This window comes from Leguminivora glycinivorella, chromosome 4 (genome assembly GCF_023078275.1).
Source record: "Leguminivora glycinivorella isolate SPB_JAAS2020 chromosome 4, LegGlyc_1.1, whole genome shotgun sequence".
In the NCBI taxonomy this organism is placed as follows: Eukaryota; Metazoa; Arthropoda; class Insecta; order Lepidoptera; family Tortricidae; genus Leguminivora; species Leguminivora glycinivorella.
In genome coordinates, this window is record NC_062974.1 from 20,400,679 (window position 1) to 20,415,943 (window position 15,265).

Here is a 15,265-nt window from a genome sequence, read left to right on the forward strand (position 1 = left end):
AATTACCCAAAGATAATTGTAATAAATATGCAAATCGAAACTTTGTTTACCTACAATTATTAAGACGTTCGCTGTCCAGTGTTCTCACGGCAAGTCTTGTTACAAAGTCATAAGGTTTACAATGGGTTTACAATTTAGAGTCTCCCTACACAACGCGACCGTTAATCCGTCAACCTCAGCCCAATACTGTTTGTTGCGGCTCGTCGATCGTCCGGCGCCAACATTTCAATCCGATCGCTGCGGCCGGCTGCACGGTCGTCCACAAAAACGCGCTCCCGATACTCGACAGCTTATCACGCGATTAAATCTATGATTGTATAGCGGGTTAGATATTTAAAATATTAAGCGAGAAATTAGTGAACATGTATTTCTTTGATCTTTTATTATCAATGGGTTTAACGACGACGAGGTTGGTCATTTATTTGTTATTGTTTAGGAAAGCACCCGCGAGAAAAGGACCCTACAGATCACCAGGTCAGTTTGTAGTCTATAAAGTTATGAGCTTAATGCTTATTTTTCAGAAAAATCTAGATATCTGATTTTCTATTGATGTAGGTAGTTGCGATAATTGTTAAGGGTAGTTGGATATTTACGCGTTGTTTACACCCTAATTTGCCATAAGAACATAAGAATCGTGCACTAATTATCTGAATATTGTACAAAAAATAAAGGAAGTTGAATAAGTAATCTATAGAATCTTGACCATACTTACCAAATTTTATTTCGAATAGGTACAGTTGCTTTTTTGCTTACTTAAGTATATCTACTAGCTATTGAACATTATAGTATCTATTTTAAGCAATTTTATCCCTTGTGGTACACAGGATGGAATTATCCCCTAAAACTGATCGGCGCGTGGTGGGCTGTCAGAAGATGGAAGTCCCGAAGGTCGGCTGCATCTCTCACAGAAGACGCGCCACTCCCCACCATCTCGCCCGAAGGCCTGGACAGCATCAGCATCAGGGCGTCCTCGCCACAGGGACCCACCGTACTACTCGGCATGCGCAAGCTGTCAGGAAAAAAACCGTTAGCAGAAATCACTCTCCACGTGAAGCTAGCGGATGGGAGCGCTTACAAATTACTACGTAAGTCGACCTTGATATCTACGAGTACTGTGTCACGGATAAATTAATGCGCTTCCATATCTATAACTATAACCTTGACTTCTATAAACTGGACATCTATGTACTACAATCAAAACAATCGTTCTTGTTACGTAACAATATTTATCGTTTGTTTTCTCAGATTCCTTGTTAATTATCGAGTGGGTAAATATTGATACTGCTTATTAGAGCGGCACTTCTTACATATATTGATTCTTGTGATTCTAAGAAAAGAACCACCTCTAACTCTTTGCTGGAGAAGCCCTGTAAGTTTTGGTAAACTAACATAAGCTCACGGGGCCTCTCCGATCCCCGTTATATAACCCTTATGAGAAATTTAATGTAGGTATATTACTTATGCACTAGATCAAGTTTTGCTATAGGCTACCATTTACGAGTTGTTTACGAAAAACTAAAAAAAAATGGCTCATAATCGCCTGGCAAGGTAAAGCTCCTGGGTACCTGATATTCAAGCAGAAAATTGATTTATGACTTTTTTTTTTTAAATCTTTATTTAATTTGAAAGGGGTTTTATCACGCAGTGATTATGTCACCCCCGTTTAAATCTACCTTATGCTAAATAATAACTATATTTTTAAATAAAGTTTGCACAGTGCCCTGGTGTCATCGCACAGCGGCGACGCCAAAACGCTGTTACAACTACCTACATTCCTTGAAATTAAACTAGTCAACCCGCGTCGCTCGGTCTCGTTGCGGACACATTCCATTAGCACATGTTCAACATCTATACAATCACATTCTGGACAATTTGGTGAATTAGTCAAACCCATTAGGTATTTGAATTTGTCTATGACTATTTAGATGTTCTTCTTTTACTTTACTTCTAAAGATAAAGATATTTCACCTAATACATAAGTCACGGAAAAAATAAAAAAACAGTGATGCTATAAAGAGGTCCCTATAGGTACCTAAATAGTAGAAACAAGAGAAGAAAAACATATTCCCTACTCCTACCTCTTAGATACTAATTAAAAAAAAAGTCTAAATAGGTAGGTCATCGGTAAAATATATCACGTCACGTCATTGAAAACGAATTAGGTATCTCATGGGTCAACATTTACCATCCCTTTCATTGGTTTAGTTTATTCTTTTTCCTGTTAACTACCTACTTACAGCCGCGTAGCGTCTGTGATTGCCGCCCGGGGCCGATCACCAATTTTGCCGATATGCCGCCCCTCTTATGATCAACATATCTAGATTATTTGGTCATTATAAGTGCGAGTTGTGCTACCGTTGTAAGGGCTCCGTACACCACAAGAAGGGCTTAAGCGCCTCGTTTTTTGAAGGCACTTAAATCATTTTTGAGAATAATCGATATTCTGAACAATTTCTAAAAAAAATGAAACAGAAATTAATTTAGGTAGATTTCAAGAGATTTGGTAACTCCTTTCAGCGGCAGAGAGTGAAATTTGAGTTTTCTTTCTTTTAATCCGACTTACGCTTGACTGTAGATTTATAATAGGCTTTCCTGTGTAATCCATAGATTGAAGGCTTATTTCGTGTATTTTTTCTGTGAATTTTTTACCTATTTTCTTAAATTACTTGACTTATAATTATTTGAGAAAATATTTTTAAAATACTTATAAAAAGCTCTTTCATTTGATATGTAACACAATAGAGTTTAAAAAACTTTAATTTTTAATTTTCATTTTTACCAACCAAAAGTGACCCCTACAATTAAATTTTCTTAATTTAAATTGCTTGTCCGTCTTTGGGTCACAGGACATCATATGTGTGCCAAATTTCAAGTTAATCGGTTCAGTAGTTTTGGAGAAAATTGGCTGTGACAGACGGACAGATAGACGCACGAGTGATCCTATAGGGATCCGTTTTTAGGGTTCCGTAGTCAACTAGGAACCCTTATATGTAGTTTCGCCATGTCCGTCTGTCCGTCCGTCCGTCCGCGGATAATCTTAGTATCCGTTAGCACTAGAAAGCTGAAATTTGGTACCAATATGTATATCAATCACGCCAACAAAGTGCAAAAATAAAAAATGGAAAAAAATGTTTTATTAGGGTACCCCCCCCTACATGTAAATTGGGGGCTGATATTTTTTTTCATTCCAACCCCAACGTGTGATATATTGTTGGATAGGTATTTAAAAAATAATAAGGGTTTACTAAGATCGTTTTTTGATAATATTAATATTTTCGGAAATAATCGCTTCTAAAGAAAAAAAAAGTGCGTCCCTCTAACTTTTGAACCATATGTTTAAAAAATATGAAAAAAATCACAAAAGTAGAACTTTATAAGGACTTTCTAGGGGGGACCTCTAACTTTTGAACCATATGTTTAAAAAATATGAAAAAAATCACGAAAGTAGAACTTTATAAGGACTTTCTAGGAAAATTGTTTTGAACTTGATAGGTTCAGTAGTTTTTGAGAAAAATACGGAAAACTACGGAACCCTACACTGAGCGTGACCCGACACGCTATTGGCCGGTTTTCCTTTTTGAGGTAATCCAAACCAATAGCTTTTGTCTTTTGTTCCTACTAAAGAAGACGGTCAACCAAATCTTGGTACTAAAAAAACGGCAAATTTAAAAATAGAAGGCTCAGCGGCTAGTTAATTTCTTGAAACGCGTGCCTTCCTAAACCTTGGCGTTGGCGGAATCATCGACGAACCATATTCTAACACTTCAAAAAAATATTGAAAATATAGGGGCGAAGGTTAAATTCTCATAGAAAATTTAAATTTCGCGCCTTTCTAGGGTTCCTTACCAAAAAGGTACAAATAAAAGGCCCTTATATGGTGCGACTCTGTCCGTCTGTCTGTCACACTAGAACCACAGAATATATAATAGTACAATAGAACTAATTATGCTATCGCTTTGAAATATGCAATACTTACTTACAAGTATGAACATCGTTAATCTCTACAAATTGAAAGTATATTTTTTTAAATGTATTAATAGTTATTAATTACAGAAAATGGCCAAAATAAAAGGGGGGAAAACTATAAATTTCAAATTTACTCGGGCAAGTGGGGTATCGTTAGAAAAAACTCAAATTATACATATCAAAACTATTTTTTTTCATATTTTTTTTGTTGTGAAAAAAAAAAAATGTTTTTGAAAAATAATTAACTTTTTTTTACTTTATAAAAAATCCTTTCAGATTTACATTTTCAATTTGAACACTCTTGCGGGTGTTTATTGTACCTGTATTTTTTACAGAATAAAAATGAAATTTTTTGCTTTCAAAGAGAGGAAAAATGGTTAAAATCGGTTCACACAATAAACAATTATCCCATAAAAATCATCCTCCATACTAGCTCGCACACATTAGTAACACGTTCACTGCGTTACGGGGGTTTTTGAACCCCGTACGCTGTCATCACTCAGTGCGGGTGAGAAAAATCGTGTACACTCCGCTGGTGCGTAAGCTGTATTTTGGTCATTTTTACAACTACGAAAATGACAAATATACATTTGGACAAAAGTATTATTTATTGATATATTAATTATATACGGGGTCTCAGGAACCCCGTACCGACCAGGGACAAAAATTACCTTCTAGTGCGATACGGGTCTCCGTGAACCCCGTAAAAGAATTTGCTGGCCCGTACGGGGTTGTGGGCACAGTATCGCTAGTGCAGTGCTTACTGAAATACTTGTTATCGGCAAATTAAAAATGAAGCGCTCGAACCACACGTTAGAACTACTATATTCCAAAAATAAAGGTTATCCCACACAGTAAACGTCTAAATCACCACAAATTGACATCTAATTGCAGGCAGGTAATTAAATATTTATGTTTTTAATACGTAAAAACGGTGATGGTTTATCTTATTTTATTTATCTTTGTTTAAGTAATTATATTAACTACTTTCACAAAAATACAAGCGTGCGAAATATCATATTTTTGATGTGTAATGTTTTTATTAATATAGCACATACATCGATTTTTTTATTCCCATCACTACTAATTTATCGACCTTAATACATTACATGCGTTACGGGGTGTATTAAGCCCCGTATTTTTTCAATTTTAGTGCGATACGGGGATAAAATAACCCCGTATTTTCTTTTCTATATAATTTTGTGAGTTTTTATCGTATCCACGTGCGGGGATAATGAGACGTAGGAAATTTCATACTCTTACAGTTAGCCGAAAAAAATATTTGAAAATCCAATATTTCAGGAACTTACAGCACTTTTAACAGACTTCAGCGTACGGGGCACTTTTATACCCGTAACGCACTACGATGTAAACTATTACGGGGCGGTTTGGGCCTCGTAACGCACTTGATTTTGGGTTAAGGTTTTGGCTTGCCGCAGCGAACGTGTTAAGTACTTAATTTGCCGAAAGATATCGCTGTACGTTGAACGCTCATTTCCTACATCGCATTTATCCTGATATAATGAGGTCGCTTCAGGAGCGTCCTTACATGTCGTAAACTATTGAAGTCGAGTTGTGATTTTCTTTGGACGTTGTCTAACAATAAAATTGTATATTCAAATATTACTTATGTGGGAATTGAGTCTTGAGGGATTTAGTCAAGTTTGTAGAGTTATATGAATAACATTTGATGATTCAACTTTTGAAAGTTTGTACGGAACCCTCGGTGGGCGAGTCCGACTCGCACTTGGCCGGTTTTTTTAGTGCTAAAATTTGGTTGACCGTCTAATATTACTCGGTGGCCTTAGCACAAAGCTAAAGTATTATTGTTTACTTACGCACATAACATACGAGAAATATTTCAAACTTGGAACAAAACTATTCAACATTCAATTCAAATTCAAAAATACTTAAAATAGACACTTACCCAATTGGACAATAAGTGAATTGAATATCAATCCACAAATCAAATGTAATATTTTCCTATTATAATTAAACTTACCACTAAGAAGTAATTGCAGTTTTTAAAATCGAAACTTCGGAACAAAATGACGAATTTTGTTTGCTCAACTCAAGTATTCATCTGTCGTAAGTACAAAAATGTAAAACTCCATTCATTACAAAGTAAGGCTTAACAGTATGACGATAAGGTGCCGCTTAAGCTCTTTCGCCATAGTTTTTCGAACATTCGCCTATAGTTCGTGGAAGCTCGGCGGCTGCTCGGCAGCCTGCGGCCGCTCGCGCCCCGCCCCGCGTCCCTCGCAGCCGCCGTGGTGCATTCGGCGCCAGCACAAAACAGAGAATTGGCGCGTTTCTCAGCGCGATTTGAAAAATGTTGGTCTCATAATTAACAATTTTATTTATTAGGTTCTGTAACAAAAAGGTATAAAGGAACACTTATGGTGCGACTCTGTCTCTATGTATGTTATAATTTTTAATTGCCGATTTTGCCGCCCCCTGTCATGTGCCGCCCGGGGCCATGGCCCCCCCGGCCCCCCCCCTCGCTACGCCACTGCCTACTTAGTTACCTCATAGGTACTGTACTGTACTTACATCTAGATGTAATGATTATAATTATAGCTTCGTACCCTACAGACTAAACTGCGCATTTACCTAGCCTAGGTATCTTAAGTCGTATCGTACGTGACATCACGTTCGTTGACCATATTGAGTTGTCTATCAACTGGATTAGGTACAAGATTTAAGTACTAAACAGATTCTATTTGTATTGAGTAGTATCGAGTATCGTTGGTATCGAGAGCGGATAAATAAAATAAAGACTCCTCTTTATACTTTAGTGGGAAACTTCAATGTCGATGCATGGGACCAATCAGTTGCCATTGTTGCCAAATAAAATTGCAGCTAGCCATGCGAAAAATAACGTTTTGGACAGCAATATCGGCACAGTCGAAAGTGTCCGTCGGGTACACCTACCCACAACATTGTTTTCGGTAACGTGCCGAGGTCAATTGCAGTCAAGGTTTAGTACTTAACCAGGGAAGTTGCGACATTCATTGATTAGATTTATCCACTATTATATTGTATCCACTATTAAAACATTTGTAAATTTAAGAAAAACTGTGATGTACATAATATAAACACTAGAAATAAGCATAATAAGCTTGCAGTGCCCTTCACTCGGCTCCATAAAATTAAAAAAATCATTCATGGGTAATTGTGTAAGATTTTATAACAAACTTCCTAACGCCATCACTGAACTGTCTTTTAATCGATTTAAACATTATGTAAAGCGTATACTGATCTCTAAAGCCTACTATAGCACACAAGACTACATGAATGATGAAACACCGTGGGATACAAGTATTGCTGAAAACCATTGATTATAAATAGCTTATTAATGATGATATTGATAATTCAATGTATTTTTATACAATTTTTTTGACATTTAGAATTTATATATTGATTTAAACTAACACGATCTTCACTCATATTATTAAATTAAAACGGGACTTAATCGCGTAAAACTCAAACGTCGGGTTAAATATAAAACGTAAGTTTTACGCAATTAAGTCCCGTTTTAATTTAATAATATTTAGAATTTATTCTAGAAGTTTTTATACTAGTATTTTTTTATACAATTTAGATTGATATCATTTTATTTTATTAAATCAATGTAGTTTTAAAACAATATTGTTTATTGCACCAATAAATTGCTCTGATATTTAGAATAAGATGAATATTGTACACTGTTGACAATTTAAAAGTGCTTATTGTAAGCCTATTTGAATAAAGAATATTTTGATTGATTGATTGAAAGGTCTTTAAACGCTGAGTTTTGCTACCTGCTGGAGAACTACTATTTCTCGATAATAATAAAGCTGTACAAAAGTCATAGCTAATAACGGGTTATGGTTATTAGGTACGGTACACGTTTTTTGTCATTCACGACAACGAAGTAATCCTACGGCAGACCGGAACTGGTCACTATACGAGTGCTAAGAAATAGTTTTATATAGTTAAAGAATTCAATATCCGACTTGTTTCGTGGGTATTTCGTATAAAAGGGGTTCAAAATCAATTTCTTCGACTACAAATTTGTTATATCGGAGGATCGGGGTCAGATAAAATGTAAATAATCGACTATTTTTTACAGAACACCCAGACACGGCAGTAGGAGTCTGGGAGGCCGCCGAGGGAACATGGCACGCAGGAGGCCTCAAGATACAAGTACTGGAGAAACATTTTCGTATGAGGATCATCTTCAACGGCCTCGTCACTAAAGTTGGAGACAACACTACTCATCACGCTAAGTTCAATGCCCTGTAAGTGATATCACCTAATAGGTACTGCAGTAGATTGGCATGACGTGGCACACTGGAGGCCTGAAGATTCAAGTGTTAGGTCCGGTTGCATCAAACCATCTGTCACCGTTGAAGCGTTCGTTAAATTTTATTGTATGGGAAGTACCATAGACGTCTGCTGCGTGACGATGATGTGTCTGTCAAATGTGGTTGGTGCAACTGGCCCTTAGAGAAATATATTCGTATGAGGATCATCTTCAACGACCTCGTCACGAAAGTTAGAGACAACACTACTCATCGCGCTAAGTTCAATGCCCTGTAAGTAATATTACAGATCACCTAGGTACAGCAGTAGCTTAAGAGGCCGATGGCACATGGCACACTAGAGGCTCAAGATACAAGTGCTTGGAAATGGTACATTCTGCAACGTGCGGCAAAAGTTAAATATTGTTAGCAAGAGTAAAACCGCGACCGCATGCTGGAGCGATTTAAATATTCTATGTTTGTATGTAATATTCTTAACTCCCGAGTTACAACATTTTCATCATACTTATAATAATTATACAAAATGCACTCGAGTGTGTCACTCTATGCAGATGACACTAAAATTTATAAAGTTATCCATTCTGTTGAAGATTGTCGCATGTTACAAGAAGACCTAGTTAATTTTGAAAGATTTTGTAATGATAACAAATTATCATTGAACCTAAAAAAATGCTTTATTATCAATTACTCAAAGAAAAAACACAATATCGACTACAACTTTACTTTACTGAACCATCCTCTGAATAGAGTGACACAAATACGTGATCTGGGTGTTGTTATGGACTCCGAGCTATCGTTCAGGCCTCATTTGGAGTTTATTATAAAAAAGGCATATAAACAACTCGGTTTTATACTGCGCGTAGGAAAACTTTTTAAAAATAATCTCACCTATAAAATTCTATATAACAGTTTTGTTCGCAGCCATCTTGAGTTTGCCTCTTCTGTCTGGAAACCTTACCACGCCGTTCACATTGAAAGGATAGAACGCATACAAAAAAAGTTTATCAAAGCTCTTGATTTTCGAACTGGTCATACTTACACTAGCTACCAAGACTCACTTAATTATCATAAGCTCCAAACGCTCAGTAGCCGCCGCGATTGTGCAGACTCTGTCATGTTATTTAAAGTCTTACATAGCTTAATAGACGTTCCCTCACTGCTCCATCAAATTCAAATTAAAATCCCTCGAACTCGTCAGCGCCAATGTAGAAAAAAGTTTTGTTCTCAATATCAAAAAGCCGCACCTGTTACGCACGAAATGTTTTTATAAGACGCGCGTGTAGACTATTTAATGATAATGTAAAACTTCAAGAAATTGATATATTCAATTGTAATGTTGTCTCCCTTAAACGTGCTTTCAGATAATGTTATAAAAAATAATTGACTTATATGATATTCCTTTATGCTACTGATTTCCTTTAAAGCACATTTATTTTAGACAAGTAAATGAATTGGATAAGCATCACTAAAGTTATTGTTATCTTAGTGTAAATTTATAAGGTAAAATGTGTTGCTCACTGTTTTGCACTGCATTATATTTAAAACATAAATGAAACTCCAGGTTTAGATTTTAGAAATACTATGTACTAATATTTTTGTAAAAGACCGTTTGTTTCTTTCTTAAATAAATAAATAAAAATAAATAAAATATGTAATAAAAATTTAATACTAGAAATTACAAAACTCCCTCGGGAGATCGATTTATCTAAAACTCTCGTTTCGCGTGCTTACAATTGCACATTTGCAGTGCGAGTATTGCAAGTCGTAAGATGAAAACAAATTTCGTCTTTAACATTCCGTAACAGTCGCCTGAGGTATTTCCGGACCGATACAACCTTCAAGAAAAGAGCGTACACCCATGTTAAAGGCCGGCAACACGCACCTCAAACCCTTGTGGTGTATCGGGTATCCATGGGTGGTAGTGTTCGCTTACCATCAAGCGACTTTCTGATAATTTGCCTCTTGTCGCAATTGCACGGTGAGCAATATTTTTTCTGTTTTGTGACAGATGGATAGCGGCGTCGAATCCGGTGCGGTACCCCGAAGACTGGAGCAACGAGCTAGCGGCCGAGGCTCTCGCGCTTGAGCCGTGGCGGGATGGGAACTGGCCCAATATTTTGTGAGTATACATACATATTTCTATCTACTTCTGATCTTATAAACATATTTCTATCTACCAGATTTTGTTAAATTAACCTAGTGATTTATTGAACAGTGACTGGACTTGACTACAATCAGAGGTATCAGCTTAGATTGATAACGCGACGTAACGTTTATCTAATATGTCCAATGTGCATCAGTAGGTAACTGAGGACTACTTTTGATCGACTGCCAATAGATTTGGCTTCATAAGAAACAATTATAATATCTAATGTAGAATGCTAGAATGTTTACGTCAAATGTTATGATTATGAATAATTGACTATACTGATAGGTGCATAATTTTGTAGACATATTTATAATTTTGAGTACCTACAACCTACTGATCCGAAGCAAGTGCTCACTTAAAAAAATCTAATGAGATAAAAATTAATTAGGTCTTCAAAACGTAATTTTAATAATAAAACTACCGTGAGACACTGACATATTAAACATGTAAAATCGGGTAACTCACGTAAAATTGTCGAAGGTCGCTCGACATGTTTCGCTCCGTAACGAGGAGCATTTTCCTCTGCACCGAGCCAACGGTCGCAGCGAGCTGCGGCCCGCAGTCTGCGTCGGGATACCAACGGCATCACGCGTGCTCAATGAAAATGCTCCTCGTTACGGAGCGAAACATGTCGAGCGACCTTCGACAATTTTACGTGAGTTACTCGATTTTACATGTTTAATACTTCAAAACGTAGTTAATTAGAACTCTGGTATCCGGTGTAATCCGGTTTACCATTAGGTACATGAAGTTATAAAACGGTTCGGGGCAATCTTTACCTTAAATATAATTGTCAGAAGAATGAAACCCAGGTGTTTCGTTTATTACACGATTACACGTTATTGATTCAATCAATCTAATTTGTCTAGATTACATATTTTGGTTTATCAAGAATATAATATCCGTGTGTAGTTCCGTAATAAAAATAGAATTAGGTATCGTAAAATGTGCATGTTTTTCTCTCCACTGGGCAATTGTGTTTTCAACATCTATATTAATTCCGACATATATGTATGTACATAGGATCAAAGACATATATAACTCCGTATAGACGGATGAAGTCTAAGAAAAAACGATGGTAGTCTATGCACTGTGATTACACATTTTACTTCGACAGTAACTCTCTATAATACTCGATCCTCTTTGATAGGATAGGTACCTATTTGATTAGATTAATACTGAACGTATTATCATTAAACAAATGATGATCTGGTAGCATGGTCGCGCGATAGACGAGGCCGTCCCTATCGCACTATTATTAAGTGTGATAGGGACGGCCAGATGTTTTATCATTTAACGCGCGACCATAATTGCCTGCCTGAACTGAACGCGTTGACCTTATGTATAAAAACGATGTCGCTTTTTCTACATGAACGAATAGTTATGGATTAGGTACTAGGTGATTACTAAGTAGCTTTTGCCCGCGGCTTCTCTCGCGTTAGAAAGAGACAAAAAGTAGCCTATGTCACTCTCCAATCTCCATCCCTTCAACTAGCTCCACTTAAAAAATCATGTCAATTAGTCGCTCCAGTTTGCCGTGAAAGACGGACAAAAAAAACAGACACACACACTTTCTCATTTATAATATTAGTATAGATACATATATACATACAACGGTAGACTATTTCATGGAATGCTCCATATGCGGGTAAACGGACTCACACTAGAAGACGGAAAATGCCGTAGCTAAGGCTTCTTAACGCGAAGTGGGTAGTAGTAGAAGAAGTCATTTAATTCATTTCATTTATTTGCCGTAAATTGTATCAATTGTATGTTTACACAGTTTACATAAGATGGTACATGTACATGTTTAATAATCATTCATCGAGATATTGTGTAGTGTGGGCATAGATTTAAAATAAAAAGAGTAGGTAGTACCAAAATCATTATCGTAAGACCGTTTTCACATCCGATCCGATATCGGATGTCGGAAGGATTTCAATAGAAAAAATCCAAGATGGCGCCTGTAATGTATGGGATATCGGTCCGATATCCGATATCGGATCGGATAATGTGAAAACGCACTAACCTGGTGACCTTATTTATTGCTCTGTAAATAAACATAATCGCGCGGTGTGTTAACAAAGCGATTTACGTATAAACATCCGTATATAAACTAGGTAATCGCTTGTCATTATTTTGCCAAAACATTAGTAAAGTAAACAATATTTGTGTCGCTTAGTTTCAAACTTGGGTAAATCCATTCTGCTTTAAGGCGAGATGATCTGTCAAACTAACCAATCCAAGGGGGTGAGGTGCGCGGCGTCCGGGCAGCCCCGCCCGCGCGGCTCTGTCCGCTTGTCGCACGCGGGAACTCAAATTCGCGCGGCAGCATGGCACAGACGGATCGCAGTATAATGATTGCCGTATTTTAACTGGGCTTTCTTAGTTTTTTCATGAAATAGGAGGCAAATGAGCAGCTGTATCGCCTGATGGTAAACGATCACTGCCTTTATTATCTTTTTCATCATTTGTATAAGTAAGGCCGTTTTCACATTATCCGATCCGATATCGGATGTAGGAAGGATGTAAAATGTAAGATTTATGCGCTTTCAGGTCTTTATTTATGTATTTAATAGATCATTATTACTAAAAATCGATATAAAACGCAAAAATTGCGGATTTAATGCCGATGTCACTCTCCTCCTAGTTTTTGTCCGAGGCACCATGGAACTGGCGATATCGGCAGGACGCTTCCGACATTTTTTGGCATGCCGGACCCCCCGCCAGTTGTCGGCCGATAATTTGTTTGTGTGCGTATATAATGTACCTATATATACGTTTGTAGTACGTGTGTGCGTGACAAAAATGGCGTCTATTAAACAGCTGCTAATGATCGAAATTCAAATTAGTTGAAAATTCCCATTGAAAAAAAAAAAGGTTGTAATGCATCGGTCCGAATTGCGGATACTAGTTTTTTCATCTTTTAGTAGATATAGTTGAATGTAAAATTATTTTGCCTGACACTCTGAGTATTTTTTATGCTCGTTATCTTAATTTTACAATATAATATTTAGGATATAGTGCTTATAATTATTAAATATAAACCATTTTTTAAATATTTTTTGATACCAAATCATACTTCATTGATTTGGAACAATGCGTTTTATCGGACCGACATCCGACACTATCGGAAGCGTTTATCGGATGTAGGATGTCGGTCCGACATCCAATATCGGATCGGATAATGTGAAAGCGGCCTAACGGTTTTCAAAAATAAATAAAAAAACTGAAAATGAATATATGAAAAACTGAAGGCAGCAGGGGAAAGATTCACATCTCGGCGAGTTTTCTACTTCATGTAGAAGTTTTTTCTTATAAACATATTGTTAACAGAACACAGTAACCGTCAGCTTCTTTGACCATAGACTTTATGTAAAAAGATTATTATTTCATGTCACTGTTGTTTAAAAATACACATTAAATTTGTCAGTCGTGAATAAATAACGCTTTTTCATTTTCATATTGAAAGCTTTTAAGCTTTATACATGCCAAAGTTTCGAATTTTATTCTTGTTTTATATGAACCTACTAATAGCCGGTTACTTGTGTATTTTAATCATCAATTTGATCATCATTCAAACATGATGAAATCACATCCAGTCACTGATGAAATCTATGATATTTATATTTTAATATATGAATAAAATCTAGAGTATGAAAACTATGCAATTGAAACTTTATTTATTTAATAAAGTTGCTATTGATATCATATCCTGACAATTATATTTATCGTTTAAACCAGACCCAAAATTCGAGGATTCAGAAGAACGACAAAATGCTTCAAGAAAACAGCTTTTATCTTCGCTTGACTCGTGTTGGCGGGGGCACTACCGCCACTACCGTACCTCCAAATAAAATACAACCCAGCACAAGATAAAGTATCAATACCATTCTATGCCTACCTTGATTTCTCAAGTATATTCATATCAAGTACCAACTGTTGTCAAAGGAGTCAGACAGCTTGTTGAAGGATTCATGTGATCTTGCAAATTAGACAATTATCTGTAAATATAAAGTACCGTAATCATACCCACTAAATAAAAATAAAAATAAAAATTGTCCAGCTTTATCAATGTATGATTATGAACTTTCATCAAAATTTATTGAGAAGTTAAAATACTGAAATCTTTTAACTATTGTGGAAAAATGGCGACAGTTGTCCAACAAAATTTATGTCAGTCTGGCCACATGTTTGGCATAGATACAGAAAAAATATAGACGGAGGGTAGCACGATCTAATTAACCTTATACCAAATTTTGAAAGACAGAAATACCTACCCTACCTGATCTTCAATCAGTACTGTACCTACCGCCGCCTTTTCTTTCGAACAACTCAATATTTATATGAAAATTATACGTAAGTTTGATCACTAGCTGGACATCAGTCATATATTTTCCAAATGGAAAAATTGTGCTGTAATGACGTCACAGACGCGTCATCTAGGGGTTTCTAAAATCTATGATGTTTAGATATCGTAAATGTCACTTGATAACATCATATGAAAATGAAATACTTACGAGTATATATAAATTATCATTTTCCTCCCTTTTCACAGTCTTTGATTAGAATTTTCTTTATTTATTTGTTTTCTAGCGCGCAATTATTTTTTCTGCCTCCTCAAAGCTTTGTTCCCCATCGTTTCAATGACACGTGACCACGCGGAGAAAACTGACACAGGTCCGTCCTCTGAGAGCGCCGCCGCGCGACTGAAGAGGCCATAAGTGCCATCGAAAATGTTTTCAATTTCAAGTTTTTTCAAAAAAAATTTTTTTTTGCACAAACAGGATTAGTAAGAGGTCTTAAAATTGGGTTCATAGTTGTTCCATCTTTCCTTTGCGGA

General features: G+C 36.3%; 1 protein-coding gene across 1 annotated transcript in view; it reads left to right on the forward strand.

Moving 5' to 3' along the window:
• Positions 1-250: 250 nt before the first annotated feature.
• The window catches only part of LOC125225242 (putative phosphoenolpyruvate synthase), a 54,953-nt gene continuing 39,938 nt past the window's right edge, over positions 251-15,265 (forward strand). Inside the window, exons 1-4 of the mRNA XM_048128849.1 lie at positions 251-474; positions 825-1,085; positions 8,081-8,249; positions 10,282-10,392. Coding sequence (XP_047984806.1) covers positions 363-474; positions 825-1,085; positions 8,081-8,249; positions 10,282-10,392 — 653 coding nt within the window. The 5' untranslated portion in view covers positions 251-362. The remainder of the gene's footprint in view (positions 475-824; positions 1,086-8,080; positions 8,250-10,281; positions 10,393-15,265) is intronic.